This window comes from Acipenser ruthenus, chromosome 7 (genome assembly GCF_902713425.1).
Source record: "Acipenser ruthenus chromosome 7, fAciRut3.2 maternal haplotype, whole genome shotgun sequence".
Classification (NCBI taxonomy): Eukaryota; Metazoa; Chordata; class Actinopteri; order Acipenseriformes; family Acipenseridae; genus Acipenser; species Acipenser ruthenus.
In genome coordinates this window covers 34,700,814-34,717,175 of record NC_081195.1, presented here as the reverse complement: position 1 = coordinate 34,717,175, position 16,362 = coordinate 34,700,814, and the positions used below count along the sequence as shown (strand labels likewise).

The window sequence follows — 16,362 nt, the reverse complement described above, 5'->3', positions numbered from 1 at the left end:
ATTATTCACTTGAATCCCAGCATGTGAATTAATTCTGTGCAACCCCGTGCTCACATATTACATTTAACCAGCACGTGAAGTGATTTGTGCTCTCCTCGTGCCTAAATACAAATCTACACTTTTTAAATACACGTGAAACACAGACCCGTTTATATCCCGTGTACCAATGACTATACACCGACATTTACACATGCACGCAACACACAAATGCACACAGGGACGGGGCACATTGCCACAGGAGCACAGCGCTGGAATGGCAGGAATTAAGTGCTGGCTGCCAATCTCAACAGCGGCTGGGCAGACCTATTTCACCAAGGAGGATGTGGACACAAAAATAGAAAATCTTTATTGCCAGGAGAACAATCCTGCTTTTCTGAAGCTAGCCCAACGGGTTCATTCTTGGATTTTGGAAAAAGAGAAGAAGTTGTGCTCTTTTCTTTTTTCTTTAATCTTTACCATCTTCTTGTGTTCAAGATATGTACAGCACATAGGCAAGACTTGATACAAAGCTTTACTTCTTTTACTTTATAAGCTACAGAGAGCTTGCAGGTGTCATTGCTAACCTACTACTACTACCAGTTATACTACTTTGCTCTAGACTGGCACTTGACTCACAGACTGATATGCAGGTAAGAAGGTTGAATGTAGGGAGGAACCCATTGTCCCCGAAGTTGAAACTAAAAGGGAATGCAAATAAACTGGACTGTCAACAAGTTGGGGTGTGCTGAAAAGGTGCAAATCGATGAAAGAATGTAGTAAACCGACGACAAGGAACGCAATGGTCGAGGGGCGCGGCAGCATTAATGTGAAATCCAGGACCTCATTAAAAGTTACGTCTGGTAAACAGGGCTGACTCAGGAGCAGACAGGAGGGCCAGGCCAGTGCTCAGCTGCTGGTGTTCAGTAGATCCAAGGGTGGGGCAGGAACTTTATATTACTGCATTTTTTCCCCACAAGCTCCTGAAATCCGATTGTGGCACGACTGAGGTCTTTTTGTGGTTTAAGATGGAAGGCTAGTGCTGTTATGTGAATTGATTTGTATTATTACTACAAATAGGGAAGATTATCTTATTGTGTCTATGCTTATAAGCAGCACATCAAAGCGTACTCTACACAAACAAATAAAAAGCTGTGGTAGTTATTTATTAACTATGATTATTATTATTACTATTACTATTATTACTATAGCTATCATTATTATTACTTCTCAATGAAGCAGAATAATATGATTATCTGGCTATGAACTAAACTAAGTCCATTACAACCAGCTGTACTGCCTTGCTTTAAAGTGTCTTCTCAGTGAATTTAATGTGCGAGGTTGATCGCAAACTGTGATACAGCACTGCCCTCTGGTGGCCAAAAGAAACTACTACACATTGGATTTGTCCTACATACAGTAATGATTTTTAAATGTACTGCATAAATGTCTAAATAGGTTTTACCACTCATGTAACACCAACGGATTTTAAGAGGTAGTATTAGGTATTCATTTTTATTTAATTATTTATTTATTTATTTATTTGGTGCTCCATTCATCGTTGTTAGTTTTCAGTATGAATACATTTATTGAAAATATTTAACCTTTTTAGTGTCGATGGAGAACTCCTATTATACATGGGGTTCCCAAGCTAGGGGTAGATTTCACATTCCCAGTGTCATTGGGGGCCCAAGAATGTTTGGGAGCCCCTGTGTTACACAATCTGCAGCCCCAGCAGAGGTGCATACTGAAAGTCTTTGTTTTTTTACACTTTACAAACTTCATTAGAAATCACCAATAACCCTTTAAAATAAAGTTAACTATCAGTTACTTGTGATATTGTAGTTCGGTCTGTACAGCTGCTACAGTATCAGCATGTATTTCATTATAATAGCCTGGTTCGGATTACAGGTCAATTCAGACTAGCAGTGTTGGGATTAGTGGAGGTCTACTGTGTCTCTTAAAAGATATATAGTAAAACGTTTAAAAAAATCAATGTCTTCACAGGTAGTTATCATATACAAAACCTACCATCCATAATTCTTAAACACTCAATAGTGTTGAATTTTGAAACACTAAAATACACTTCATGAATTCAGAAGGCAAATGTTCTGTCAGTTTTTTTCAATGTCTTCAACTGACATTGAAAAAAAGACTTCCAGGTCAAAACATTTGTAATTTAATTTATTGTATTTCTCCAGGTTCCCTACCCCTGTCTGGAGAGTCATGCACTGCAAAGTATTTCTCCAGGGTCCCTACATCTGTCTGGAGAGTCATGCACTGCAGTGTATTTCTCCAGGGTCCCTACCCCTGTCTGGAGAGTCATGCACTGCAAAGTATTTCTCCAGGGCCCCTACCCCTGTCTGGAGAGTCATGCACTGCAGTGTATTTCTCCAGGGTCCTTACCTCTGTCTGGAGAATGGCTGACCTCTGCTCCTTGGCAGTCAGGGACTCCTTCAGGACCTCAATGTGCTGCTTGCTGTCTGAGAACTGGTTGGTCAGGGTTTCTAGTTTGGTCTGCATGGCCAGCAGCTCCGTGTCCCTCCGAGACAGATCCTGCTTCACCTGGTCAATCTGAAGGGGTGGGGGGGAGGAGAAACGTCAAATCAGCACCCAGAAAACACAGATACCCTGTATGGTCATTTATACATGGCATACTGGATGGTGGTATTCTTCAGAAGATTTCTCCAAGAGGGACCAGAATATAAAAAAAATACAAATACAAAACAAACACAGTTTAGGTAAATTCCCAGTTTTTGCATCACAAAAATGTATTACTCTTATTTATTTCTTTGTGTGCCATTTTCTGTTCCTTGAGAACTTGTCTTCTCTTCAAGTACAGCTGGTACACCAGAGTGTAACCATTAACCTGTCCCTGAGTGAATGTAAGAAATACAGCAATAAGAAATAGTGCATACAGCAAACATGCTATTAATTACATTGATTAATGGTTCAATTTTTACATTTTACATTGATTAATGGTTCATCTCTCTTATTTCAGACTCATCATAGCAAGCTGATCTGTAAATACGTAAACAGTGTTCAAAGAAGAGAGGTCTAAAAGAAAAACCAGAAAAAAATCCACCCCCCAGGGGGAATAAATCTAAAAACACATCTAACGAACTGCCATGGTTCAACTGAGAGAATGTGAGTAAGGAACTACTAAATATAAACTGAAAAGGTTACAACGTTCGCATCGCACAAGCTTTTTAAAATAGCTCTGTAGACGGACAGGAATGTCAAATGTATTACTTCACATCTTCCAGCTAGAGAATTTAGGGTAGTTTTAGATCAACAATTCCACAGAAACAATAGGTAAGAAATTAAAAGAAAAGTTTGTGTCTGATAAAAGCTAAGGCATAGGAATTCATTGTATTTAGCATAGAACAAAATATTATTGACCATTCATGAATTGGCAGTGGTACTGCAGTTAGAACCTGTAAACATGAAATTCAAGGGACAGGCACATGAGTGATTTGTTAATCCTAATTCTGTATTGCACAATTACAGTACAATAATAACACACACACAAGAGCGGACGTGGGTCATTGGTTATTGGGGGGAGTGGGGGGGGGGGGGGGGGGGGCATTTGTTTGTCTTTAATGAACTCAGATTTGTTTCTGAAAAAGGTAAAACACCTTTTATTTTTACAAAACTAGAACCACCAAGCACTACCAGGGGGTCTTGTTTTTCGTTTTGCAACATGAACAGGATTTTTCCTGCTAAATATAGCCGTTAATTAAGGAAACACTTTGAAGATATGATCCAATGCACAACAACCTGCAATGCTGTGTTACCATCTTACTGTGTTGCTTAGCAACAGCAATTTACAGCAAATGGGGACACTGCCTTCCATCAGCAGATTATGATACTCTGAACAACCTCTAGTCTATCCAATTGAACCAACACTAAGAACATAAGAACTTTTACAAACGAGAGGAGGCCATTCGGCCCATCTTGCTCGTTTGGTTGTTAGTAGCTTATTGATCACAGAATCTCAAGCAGCTTCTTGAAGGATCCCAGGGTGTCAGCTTCAACAACATTACTGGGGAGTTGGTTCCAGACCCTCACAATTCTCTGTGTAAAAAAGTGCCTCCTATTTTCTGTTCTGAATGTCCCTTTATCTAAACTCCATTTGTGGCCTATGGTCCTTGTTTCTTTTTCCAGGTCGAAAAAGTCCCCTGGGTCGACATTGTCAATACCTTTTAGAATTTTGAATGCTTGAATCAGATCACCGCGTAGTCTTCTTTGTTCAAGACTGAATAGATTAAATTCTTTTAGCCTGTCTGCACACGACATGCCTTTTAAACCCAGGGCAATTCTGGTTGCTCTTCTTTGCACTCTTTCTAGAGCAGCAATATCCTTTTTGTAACAAGGTGACCAGAACAGCACTTTAAATCATTACAAGAATGGGACTTTGTGAAAAATGAAATCTCTAACAATGAGTTTCTACTGTGCAGGTATTTAGCTTCCATTAAAATATTCTTTAATGCACAAATATCGAGTAAAAGAACCTTACTATATGGACACACATAAAATCGCTAGTGTAGAGTTTCATACATGTTCACACATCAGTTGTTGTCATACCATTATATCGCCCAAATGATATAATTAGAAAGGGGTTACAATTGAGTAGGTCACCTTTTAGTTAAATAATCTGCTTGTAATGATTCAGTTTTCAGTTATTGTGCAGGTACTTGGATTCACCACTGTTTAGATCAAGTGAATACACCGTTATGTGCTGAAGAATGTCCTAAACATAATATCATAATTATGTGCACGGTTCTGTGAACGGGAGAATGAATATGAACAGTAAATCTACCTCCCCCACCTCAACCTGTTCCAGCTCCACTTACCCTAACCCTGGAAATGGATTTACTGTTTATTGTATTTGGGACCTCAAGCCCACTGTTTAACTCCCCGATATTTAACTCATTGCTGGTAGAGGGGATAGTTTATTGAAAATAAAGGAGGGCTGTTGTAAATACACCCGCTGTTGTGGACATTGCATCCTTACCGCATCACTCTCATCCTGACAAGTTCCCATAGAGGCAAGATCCCTTTCACAGATACTGTATTCCCAGTAGGGGATTCTGACTAGTGCTACACCATTACATATAATGGTACTCACATCCGGTAAGGAATCCTTTTAAAAGTGTTTTTAAGTGCAAGTTGGCCTGCGTGGTTTGATGAGGACAGGGTTCCAAAACATTTCCTGTGGCCAATGACAGGTACAAGTCACTTCGGCGATCAAACCTCGATTTTAGCCGGAGCTTTTTCTAACACTGGGCAACTGGGATCAGAATTCATTGCAATCTCTGTCACTTGAAGAAAACGCTTCAGACTTTCAGCTGGAGGGCAAGGGGAGATCAGATAAAGTTTACAGTTCAGATTAATGGTATAAAGCAGAGCTTGTGCTGGGTTTAATACTACCTGACACTGAAGACACTGCAGTGATGAGCTGCACAGGAAATGCTGTGTTTTTCTTTTTTATAGGACATATAGCACTCCAAACAGTGGAGGCCAACAAACACCTTGTAACAGAAGAGATGCAAGCACACAGCTCCGTGTTCGAGTAAAACAATGTACTGTAGCCAGACACACACTCATCCTGCGCTTAGTACTGGGCTTCAGGTAGGTTTGGGCGTAGGTTTGAAATGCTCAGGTGAGGTGCCAGGAATTTGAATAGGATTTTCAATGTTAAGAATAAGTGGCATTTTATTAGTATAGAATACAATGTAATTTACCATTCCTCAATTGGCAATGCAGTTGGAACATTTAAACATGAAATCCAGGGGGCAGCACAGAGGATGGAAATCACTGGAACAGCACACTGCTTTACTACTCCACAATGAGACCTGAATGAACCTGCTTGCAGAGGGAGGGGAGGCCAGCCACTGGAACAGCACACTGCTTTACTACTCCACACTGAGACCTGAATGAACCTGCTTGCAGAGGGAGGGGAGGCCAGCCACTGGAACAGCACACTGCTTTACTACTCCACAATGAGACCTCAATGAACCTGCTTGCAGAGGGAGGGGAGGGCAGTCACTAGAACAGCACACTGCTTTACTACTCAACACTGAGACCTGAATGAACCTGCTTGCAGAGGGAGGGGAGGCCAGTCACTGGAACAGCACACTGCTTTACTACTCCATACTGAGACCTGAATGAACCTGCTTGCAGAGGGAGGGGAGGGCAGTCACTGGAACAGCACAGTGCTTTACTACTCCATACTGAGACCTGAATGAACCTGCTTGCAGAGGGAGGGGAGGGCAGTCACTGGAACAGCACACTGCTTTACTACTCCATACCGAGACCTGAATGAACCTGCTTGCAGAGGGAGGGGAGGCCAGTCACTGGAACAGCACACTGCTTTACTACTCCATACTGAGACCTGAATGAACCTGCTTGCAGAGGGAGGGGAGGGCAGTCACTGGAACAGCACAGTGCTTTACTACTCCATACTGAGACCTGAATGAACCTGCTTGCAGAGGGAGGGGAGGCCAGTCACTGGAACAGCACACTGCTTTACTACTCCATACTGAGACCTGAATGAACCTGCTTGCAGAGGGAGGGGAGGGCAGTCACTGGAACAGCACAGTGCTTTACTACTCCATACTGAGACCTGAATGAACCTGCTTCAAGGATGGAAATAAGACTCCCATTGAATAGCTGTTTGGTTTATTCCTGGTTTTACTGTGAGTTAATACGACACACCTGAGCTTCTTACCTATACACTGTGGCTACTTAACCTTGTATTAAAAACTGGAATGGGTGAAACTGCTGTGCAATAGGAGTTTACTTGCCATCCCTGCCTACAGATGCAAATAAGTCTGGTACTTCCTACACTGCAGTATGTCAAACTTTTCTTAATAGGGTTATTATTAGTGGGAATCAAAGCAGCTACAGATTAGGGACAGTGTATTTAACAAAACCCAAACTCCTGTTCTTTTAAATAACATGCTCAGCAGACTATAGTTCTGAAAGCCAGGACTGGGTGCAGGATTAGTGTGAGTTTCTACCACTGGAGGAAAGTTGTGCGTTCAAGCCCTGGAAGAAATCAGTGACTAGGTCATAATAATAACGAGCGATTTAATGAACGAACTGCGTTCCCCGGTAAACCCAGACGTGAATGGCACTACAGTACACGTCACGGTACTGCAGAGACAGAAAGATTCCTATTGCATAGCAGTTTGATCCATTCCTGGTTTTACAAGGAGTTTAATAATACACAACTGAGCTTGTTACCTATACACTGGGGCTAATCAAGCTTACATTAAAACTTGGAATGGATGAAATGGCAATATAAGTCTTATTTCCATCATTGTACTGTGTACCACTGCCTAACAAAAGGAATCCCAAACTTCCTGAAGGGGATACCTACTGATTGGGGCATCCAGCATTGCTATAGATTACGGATGGGTTTTGCATCAGCAATTTGTAGGCTTTCCTAAACGACTGCTGAACTCAAAAGCAGCCATCTGGCTGTAGAATTCAATTCAATTAAAATGTAAAAAAAGGCAATTTTTAAAATCAACAAATGGTGCAGCAAGGAGTGTTTGATTACATTTGTGTTCAATTGACTTTTGTATTCTTCCAAGACTGATTGTGTGAAGAAAGGTGCACTTTGCTCTCCCTGAATCAAGGCTCTTTATTTTAGCTTCTGTGAAGTGCAGCAGCTATAACAAATGTATGTAGCTTTGCTTCCACTTGTTTAAGTTGAAATTGTAAATATATATACACTCAGTGTACAAAACATTAGGAACACCTTCCTAATATTGAGTTGCACCCCCTTTTGCCCTCAGAACAGCCTCAATTCGTTGGGGGATGGACTCTACAAGGTGTCAAGTGTTCCACAGGGATGCTGGCCCATATTGACTCCAATGCTTCCCCCAGTTGTGTCAAGTTGGCTGGTAGTGGATCTCTGCTCCGAACAGCTCTTTCCAAATCATCCCACAGATGCTCAATTGGATTGACTGGGCAGGCCACTGCAGTAAGCTGAATTCACTGTCATGTTCGTGGAACCATTCCTGGACAATCCTAGCCTTGTGGCATGGGGCATTAACCTGCTGAAAAAATCCATTAGCAGATGGATACACTGCTGCAATGAAAGGATGCACCTGATTGGCAATGATGTTCAGATATCCTGTGGCATTCAAATGTTGCTCCACTTTTATCAAGGGGCCCAATGTGTACCATGAAAACACACCCCACACCATCACACCACCACCACCAGCCTGCAATGTTGACACGCGGCATGATGGATGCATGTACTCATGTGGTTTTCTCCATACCCAAGTCCTCCCATCAGCGTGAAACAGCAGGAACCGGGATTCATCAGACCAGGCAATGTTTCCAGTGTTTTCGTTCCTTAGCCCACTGCAACCGCAGTTTCTTCTGTTTTGCTGAAAGAAGTGCAACTCTGTTAGGTCGTCGACTGCCATACCCCATTCGTGTCAAGGTACGACGAGTTGTCCAATCTTTTATGGGTCTTTCGGCACCAATGTTGTACTGGACTGTCAGTTGACTAACTGTAGCCCGTCTGTTGCTCGGCACAATTCGTGTCAGCCTCCTTTGGCCTCTTTCATCAATGAGCCGTTTTCGACCACTGGCCTGCCGTTGGCTGGATGTCCTTTGGGTGGTGGACCATCCTTGATACACACGGGAAACTGTTGAGCATGAAAAACCCAGCAGCGTTGCAGTTCTTGACACACTCAAACCGGCGTGCCTGGCACCTACTACCATACCCCGTTCAAAGGCACTTATATCTTTTGTCTTGCCCATTTACCCTCTGAATGGCACACATACACAATCCATGTCTCAATTGTGTCAAGGTTTAAAAATCCTTCTTTAACCTGTCCCCCCTTCATCTGCACTGATTGAAGTGGATTTAACAGGTTACATCAATAAAGGGTCATAGCTCTCACGTGGATTTACCATGTCAGTCTATTTTATGGAAAAAGCAGGTGTTCCTAATGTTTTCTACACTCAGTGTGTGTATGTGTGTGTGTATATATAGATATATACACACACATACACACACTGAGTGTACAAAAGTGCCGTGAAAAAGTATTTGCCCCGTCTGATTTTCTGCATTTTTGCATATTTTTGACACTGAATGTTATCAGATCTTCAACTAAAAGGGACCATGAGTGAAGAAATAACACAAAATTGCGATACATATTTAATTTATTTATTAAAGAAAGTTATGCAACACCCAACCGTCTGAAAAAGTAATTGCCCCCTTAGACTCAATAACTGGTTACGCCACCTTTAGCAGCAATAACTGCAACCAAACGCTTCCTGTAGTTATTGATTAGTCTCTCACAGCGCCGTGGAGGAATTTTGGCCCACTCCTCCATGCAGAACTGCTTCAACTCAGTGACATTTGTGGGTTTTCGAGCATGAACTGCTCGTTTCAGGTCCTGCCACAACATCTCAATAGGGTTTAGGTCTGGACTTTGACTACGCCATTCCAAAATTTTAAATTTCTCCTTCAACCATTCTGATGTAGACTTGCTTGTGTGTTTCGGATGATTGTCTTGCTGCATGACCCAGCTCACGGATGGATGGCCTGACATTCTCCTGTAGAATTCTCTGATACAGAGCAGAATTCATGATTCCTTCAATGATGGCAAGGCATCCAGGTCCTGATGCAGCAAAGCATCCCCAAACCATGACACTACCACCACCATGCTTGACCGTTGGTATGAGGTTCTTACTGTGGAATGCAGTGTTTGGTTTTTGCCAGACATAATGGGGCCTAAGTCGGCCAAAAAGTCCCACTTTTGACTCATCTGTCCATAGAACATTATTCCAGAACTCTCGAGGATCATCCAGGTGTTTTTTAGCAAACTTGAGACGAGCGTTCATGTTCTTCTTAGTGAGCAATGGTTTCCACCTTGCTACTCTGCCATGAATCCCATTTTTGCCCAGTGTCTTTCTGATGGTGGAGTCATGAACACTGACCTTAACCGAGGCAAGACAGGCCTGCAGATCCCTGGATGTTGTTCTAGGGTTCTTTGTGACTCCCTGGACGATTTTACAACTTGCTCTTGGAGAGATTTTGGCAGGACGGCCACTCCTGGGAAGATTCACTACTGTCCCAAACACTCTCTATTTGGACAATATGGCTCTGACTGTGGTTCGGTGGAGCCCCAGAGCCTTAGAAATGGCTTTGTAACCCTTTCCAGACTGATAGGCATTAACAACTTTTTTCCGGAGGTCTTCAGGAATTTATTTTGGTCGTGGCATGATGTGCCTCTAGAACCTGTGTGCTGACAACTTCACTCTGATGGTAAGGGCCAAAGTTAATCAGATTTATATTTTGGGCAGGGCTGGCCCAAATCAGGCCTGGTTGTTAACCAACGTACTCAAATAGCTGACCCTAATTATCCCTTTAATTGGGTTGAGTTAACTGGGGGGGGGGGATAACTTTTTCACACCTGAAGATTGCATGTTTGAAACTTTGGTGTCTTTTTGTTCTCTCAGACTCCCTCTATATACTACTACTACAACCCACCCAATAACTTTTTCACACCTGAAGATTGCATGTTTGAAACTTTGGTGTCTTTTTGTTCTCTCAGACTCCCTCTATATACTACTACTACAACCCACAAAAAAATCTGACCAAATAAAATGTGAAAAATCTGCAAAAGTGCAGAAAATCAGACAGGGGGCAAATACTTTTTCATGGCACTGTGTATATATATACATATATATATATATATATATACACACACATACATACATACACACAAACTGCTGCAAATATCATTTAGAATTTTTTTTATATATATAAAACTTCATTTTGCTGAAACACAAGCTAGTTTCCTGTATACTTTACACATGTAATATACTGCATCAATATGTATAAAACTCTTAATAGTGCTAAGTGCTAAATAAGTGCTAAAAGCCTTCTAGTCAAAATGTTTCATACTGTACTCCATGCATGCCACACCAGTTAGACAGCTCTACTGAGAATCTAAGTCATGTTGCCAGGTGAAAAGGTGGGTTACTGTTTCTTTGCAGGAAGACGCTAAAAGGCTAGGCGGTTATTGGCATACAACTCTAGGAGTGCGAGAGAAGGAGTGAGAGAAAGACAGACAGAGAGAGAGCGAGTTAGTAAAACAGAGGCTGGGGAATGCCAACGTTTCCTAGGGAGGGGTTTGTAGAGGCGCTTATTCAATCTAGGGAGGGGTTTGTAGAGGCGCTTATTCAATCTAGGGAGGAGTTTGTATACACGATTATTCAATCTAGGGAGGGGTTTGTAGAGGCGCTTATTCAATCTAGGGAGGGGTTTGTATACACGATTATTCAATCTAGGGAGGGGTTTGTAGAGGCGCTTATTCAATTTAGGGAGGGGTTTGTAGAGGCGCTTATTCAATCTAGGGAGGGGTTTGTATACGCGATTATTCAAATCACTCGATGCAATACAGCAGGGATATTTACTTGACGATGGCATTTTGATTCACATGCTAAAAATCACATGGTTTATTTTTCTTATTTAAATCCACAATATTCTTTCCTTGCCAACATGACCTGCTCTGCAAGGTTACAGAGTAATACAGCAACCCCCCTTTTTAGTCAGGAGCCATTGGTAAGAGACAATTGTGCAATTGTTGTTTTGACTTTTAATGAGAATACAGATGCTAGTTTAATGACATTATAGGGCAATGGAAGCCATGACCATATTATTGTTGCCGTAATAATAATAGTTATATTTATATAGTGTCTTTCATAGTGGACCACCATCACAAAGCGCTGTACAGAGGTAGGCTGTGAACTGTGCATTATATGCAGAGTCACTTACAATAGGACATGGATTTAACATCTCATCCGCAGGATGGAGCACAAGGAGGTTAAGTGACTTGCTCAGGGTCACACAGTGGGTCAGACAGTGGCAGAGGTGGGATTTGAACAGGTGACCTTCTGGTTACAAGCCCGGGACTATAACAACTGGACCACACTGCCTCTCTAACCTGCTGCCTTATAACGAGGCAGCACAGTATATGCAAAATCAGCACCCGTACATTCTGCTTAATGGGACCCGTAAGATCCTTCACACTTTCACAACTGGCGGTGGAGTCCACATCTTTATCCAGTGTTAGAAGTATCTGAACTCATTTCAACAGTCAAGACACTGAAAAAGACTTCTATAGTTATCGTTTGGCATTTAAATTATTTAGTTTCTTCTTGTATTTTTGTGGCTGCAGCTCACAAAATAATATCGTCTATCTTATCTGTCGCTGTCGGACCCATTCATTCATTATTTACTTCTCAAATGTGCAGTTTTGAAGAAATGAATGCTATGACAAAAATGTATTTATTTAAAACATAGTATTTTTTAAACATAAAACCATGGATGGGAGCAGTAAGCTAATGTAGTACCATGTATCACGTCTTAAATGCATGCTTGCTAATGCATGTGTTTATTTCAAAACTGCAGTTGGGACTCATGCAGCTAATGGGAATGCAAAAACAGATGTAGGCAATTGTTCTGTTCGCTACAATCACTTTAAAATGTCCCAATTACTCTGCTGAAGCCACTGCCTTCCAACACGGCTATTACTGCACCACAGCGCCAAACGCCATATACAGTACAGTCCTGTGCAAGTCTAAAAGTAGTTACTTTGATCACTTACAGAGCTTAAAATCTTAAGGCTGTGCTTGTGTTGTTTTTTTTACTGTTTTATGCTTGTATTCTGTGACCACTTTACAACAAAAGAGATTTCAGTTTGCGAAAGGACAAGGTCTTTCATATTCTATTAATTCCTGAATTATTTATTTTTCGGTCTCTACGCAGAGAAAACATAGAACATGACCACCACATGTGTGGTCCTGACCGATATATATATACGGGACAGCAGCTTGTGCTACTTGAACATGAAAGACATTGTATAAGTAACCACTGTATTGAATGAATGAGTTTTTAAAAGAGCCCTGCTAAACCTGGAACACTAAGCAGCAGCTCGCGACTCTAAAGAGTCCTGCTGATTGTAAAGCAAGTCCTCAAACTGTCAGAACTGTATTTATTGTTTCTGAAGGATCATGCTGCTTATACAACACAAATCTGAAGTGTTACATGAAATAAAATCAGCAGGGACATTCCTGCAGCGCACATGTTTTATGTAACAGAAAAAAAAACACTGATAACAGCAATGATGGTCATGAATATTGCATTGCCTCACATTTGCCAGTAATTATCACGTTTCTGTTTCTGCAAAATATGCACGTTTTATCATCCAAGTTCAGTTTCATGACTGAACTGTTTGTTGCAGTGCCACCTAGTTATATGATTTAGTTATAATTTACTGGGCATAGAGTAAGCTGTTTCAGCAACCTCCTGCGATGTCAAAACAGCAACCTCCTGCTATGTCAAATCAGAGTAAAAACATTTGACAATCATGTTTCAATGCATTTTGACTTGCCCTGGTCTAGCTTTTCATCCTCGATTCTCAGGGCAACTGGTTAAGCTAGAGGTTTTATGTGGGGAACACAAAAAAAATGTAATATATTTGGAGTTGCTTATTTAATTAGAACATGCATATATTTGAGTTACCTACCTAGAACCATTGTGTTTTCTCTTTATATCACGCATAAATTAACCGATATGATTACATACTAAGTTAAAGTAGAATTATTTTTGTCTTACGGCTTAAACATTGCCATTGCTATGGGAAGCACTGAATTCAAAGCTTGGCGAAGCAGTTATTGTGATGTCACCGCTACAAGCTTGCCATTAGAATATGAAAAACAAACGCATAGGTAGCACCAGACAATAGCACTGGGACATGCCGATTATACAGTGACCCCCCCCCCCCGGTGACGTGGCAGAGCCCACCATCCGCCCTCCACTTGTACATTTGAAAGAGAGAGAGAAGGAAAGAGAGAGTTGCAAGTTGCGTATCCCCTGCCCCAGAATAACTGCACCGCATTCACAGGAAGTCTTACGGCAGAGACCTCGAGCTGGTGGCCAGCCGCCTGCTTTCTCAGCTCCTCCCTTTGGACCTCACTCTGGTGTAGCTCCTCCTTCAGCTGCTCTACCTGTCAGGACAGCAGCCACGGTTAGTGTGACAGGAACAAGCACAGCCAGCAGCATTGGAATCCAGCGACAGTAGCAACGTCGTTTAGAACAGGGGTTGCCAAACTTTACGTGGCCCACCCGTTCAGCTGCATTAGGCACTGCGGCCCACTGTTTGCACTTCTTAAGAAAAATTACAAATTAAAAAATGGTTTTAAACCTGTAACACTGTAAATAAACTTAATCTAAATTGTTCTTTTTTCATTTGAATCTTATTTGTTTTTTTATTGTTGCTTTTCATTATTATATATGAAACCACCCATGAATAAAAAAAAAATTGAAACTTCATTTAAAACAGGAAGGACCAGCCAAGAGCAGGTTACAGTGCTGACCTAAAAGACCATTAGGTTATTATCATAACGCTGGTTCCCTGAAATAGAAATGCAACCATTACTGAAAGGATATTTACCTCCTAAAAAAGACCCAAATCCTGAATATTGTAAACCAAAGATGCTATTTGAGCCTGTGATGCAGTCATAGCCTGCCCCCGAGGGCACAAAGGACTGCGCTCACAGATCTCGGCAACCTTTTTGGGTTAATGGTTAAATTTCTATTTCAAGGAACCAGGGTTATGATAATAAATTGAACATTCCCTTTCAAGTACGAAATGTAACCATTACTGTATGGGTGAGTGTACCAAAACCGTGTCTGCTATCCACTTGGACAGCAGCTGCTTAGAGAAGGCTTGACCATTGGACTTCGCCTCATAGCAGACAAAAAATTATTCAGTCTGCTTTCAACTTTTCATCCTGTCAGCATAGTACGCCAGGGCCCGCACTGGGCACAGCGTATGGAGCTGCCGCTCTGTCTGACTGGAAAGGAGGTGGATGGAAAGCCTCCAATTCCACAGTGGTTGACATGCAATGCCGAGATCGTCTTGGGCACAGGCAGGATTGGTATGGAGCGTAACCTTTATCCTGGCTTTGCGGAGGCAATAGCAAGCTTTAAAAGAATAAAAATGTCAGCTCATCTGAATGCAGGGGATCAAATGCATTAAGCACCACGTTTAGCCTCCAGCGAGGAACAATGTCCTTCATAGGCGGCTGAAGCAGCCAATCTTGACATGCCAAGCTGAAATAGCTGCCAGATAGACCTTTAACATAAAGAGGCATTTCCCCTCGTCAAACAGGTCCTGCAAAAATTGCATTACTGCCCATAAGTCGTGGAGTCAAACCTACGAGGCAGACACCACGTCTGAAAAAGGAGGCTGTGTGGTCCAGTGGTTAAAGAAATGGGCTTGTAACCAGGAGGTCCCCAGTTCAAATCCCACCTCAGCCACTGACTCGTGTGACCCTGAGCAAGTCACTTAACCTCCTTGTGCTCTGTCTTTCGGGCGAGACATAATTGTAAGTGACTCTGCAGCTGATGCATAGTTCACACACCCTAATCTCTGTAAGTCGCCTTGGATAAAGGCGTCTGCTAAATAAAATGCAGCCGTTTAGGGGCCAGACCCAGAGCCAATGGGTCGGGATGCCAGAAGGTCCCCTGTGCCTGACTGAGCAGGCCGTTCAGGAGCTGCATCAGTGTTGAAAACCAGTCTCCTGGGCCAATAAAAGACTACTAGGAGTAGTTTGGCCTGGTCCTGCCTGATTTTCTCCAGACAGCAGGGGCAGGGTGAGCAGTAAACTGCCTGCAGTTCTAAACCATTGATGTGGAGACCCTGCCAAGGGGGGTTCTCACACACCTCGCACACCCCGGCCACTCCACTTTGTCCCCTTCAGGCACTCGTGCCTGGGAAAGCCAAAGCTGCCTACGTGGAGGTACCAGCGCAGCCATGTTTCTACCTACAGCCTGTCCGTTGAGCTTGGACACATTTTTGTTAACCAGGCGCAGCTCATCCTGCTGTTGTGATGAGGGTCTGTGGTTCTCAGAGAGGGTCCGCAGCAAATGCGACTGGTAGGCTACCAGGTTTTCTAGCCGTGCGCCCTCTTGATTATCTGCATAAGCTCTGTCGAAAAGGAAACATTAAAATCGCAGGGGACGTGCAGTCGGACTCCACGTCCTCAGAAGGGAACGCCTCCTCCGAGGCGGCGATGGACAGTATGTCCTCCATCTGCGCTTGCAGCCCCATGGGGCCCCAAGGGGACAGGCGGGGCAGGACTAACAGCCTTCACAATGGTGATGCTAAAAGCCGCATCAAGATACTGTGATTGAATTGCAAGCAACAACAACCGAAACGAGTATATCGGTCCTGCGCAGGTGCTGCTGAGCCCAGAAGCTGCTCTTGCAGCACGTGTGCGGAGCACCCCGTTGGAGACCGGCCTGTGCATAGTATCTGTAAAAAACACAAGACACACAGA

General features: G+C 42.6%; 1 protein-coding gene across 10 annotated transcripts in view; it reads right to left on the bottom strand.

The window, feature by feature from the left end:
* LOC117414964 (ELKS/Rab6-interacting/CAST family member 1) overlaps window positions 1-16,362 on the bottom strand; it is a 374,494-nt gene that overhangs the window by 293,975 nt on the left and 64,157 nt on the right. For 6 of the 10 annotated variants that reach the window (XM_059026821.1, XM_059026823.1, XM_059026822.1 and 3 more), the window contains exons 6-7: window positions 13,942-14,025; window positions 2,383-2,550 (exon numbers count right to left, since the gene is read on the bottom strand). In XM_059026821.1, the coding sequence (XP_058882804.1) occupies window positions 2,383-2,550; window positions 13,942-14,025 (252 nt within the window). The remainder of the gene's footprint in view (window positions 1-2,382; window positions 2,551-13,941; window positions 14,026-16,362) is intronic. The other 4 variants (XM_059026824.1, XM_059026826.1, XM_059026827.1 and 1 more) reach the window with 1 other exon arrangement.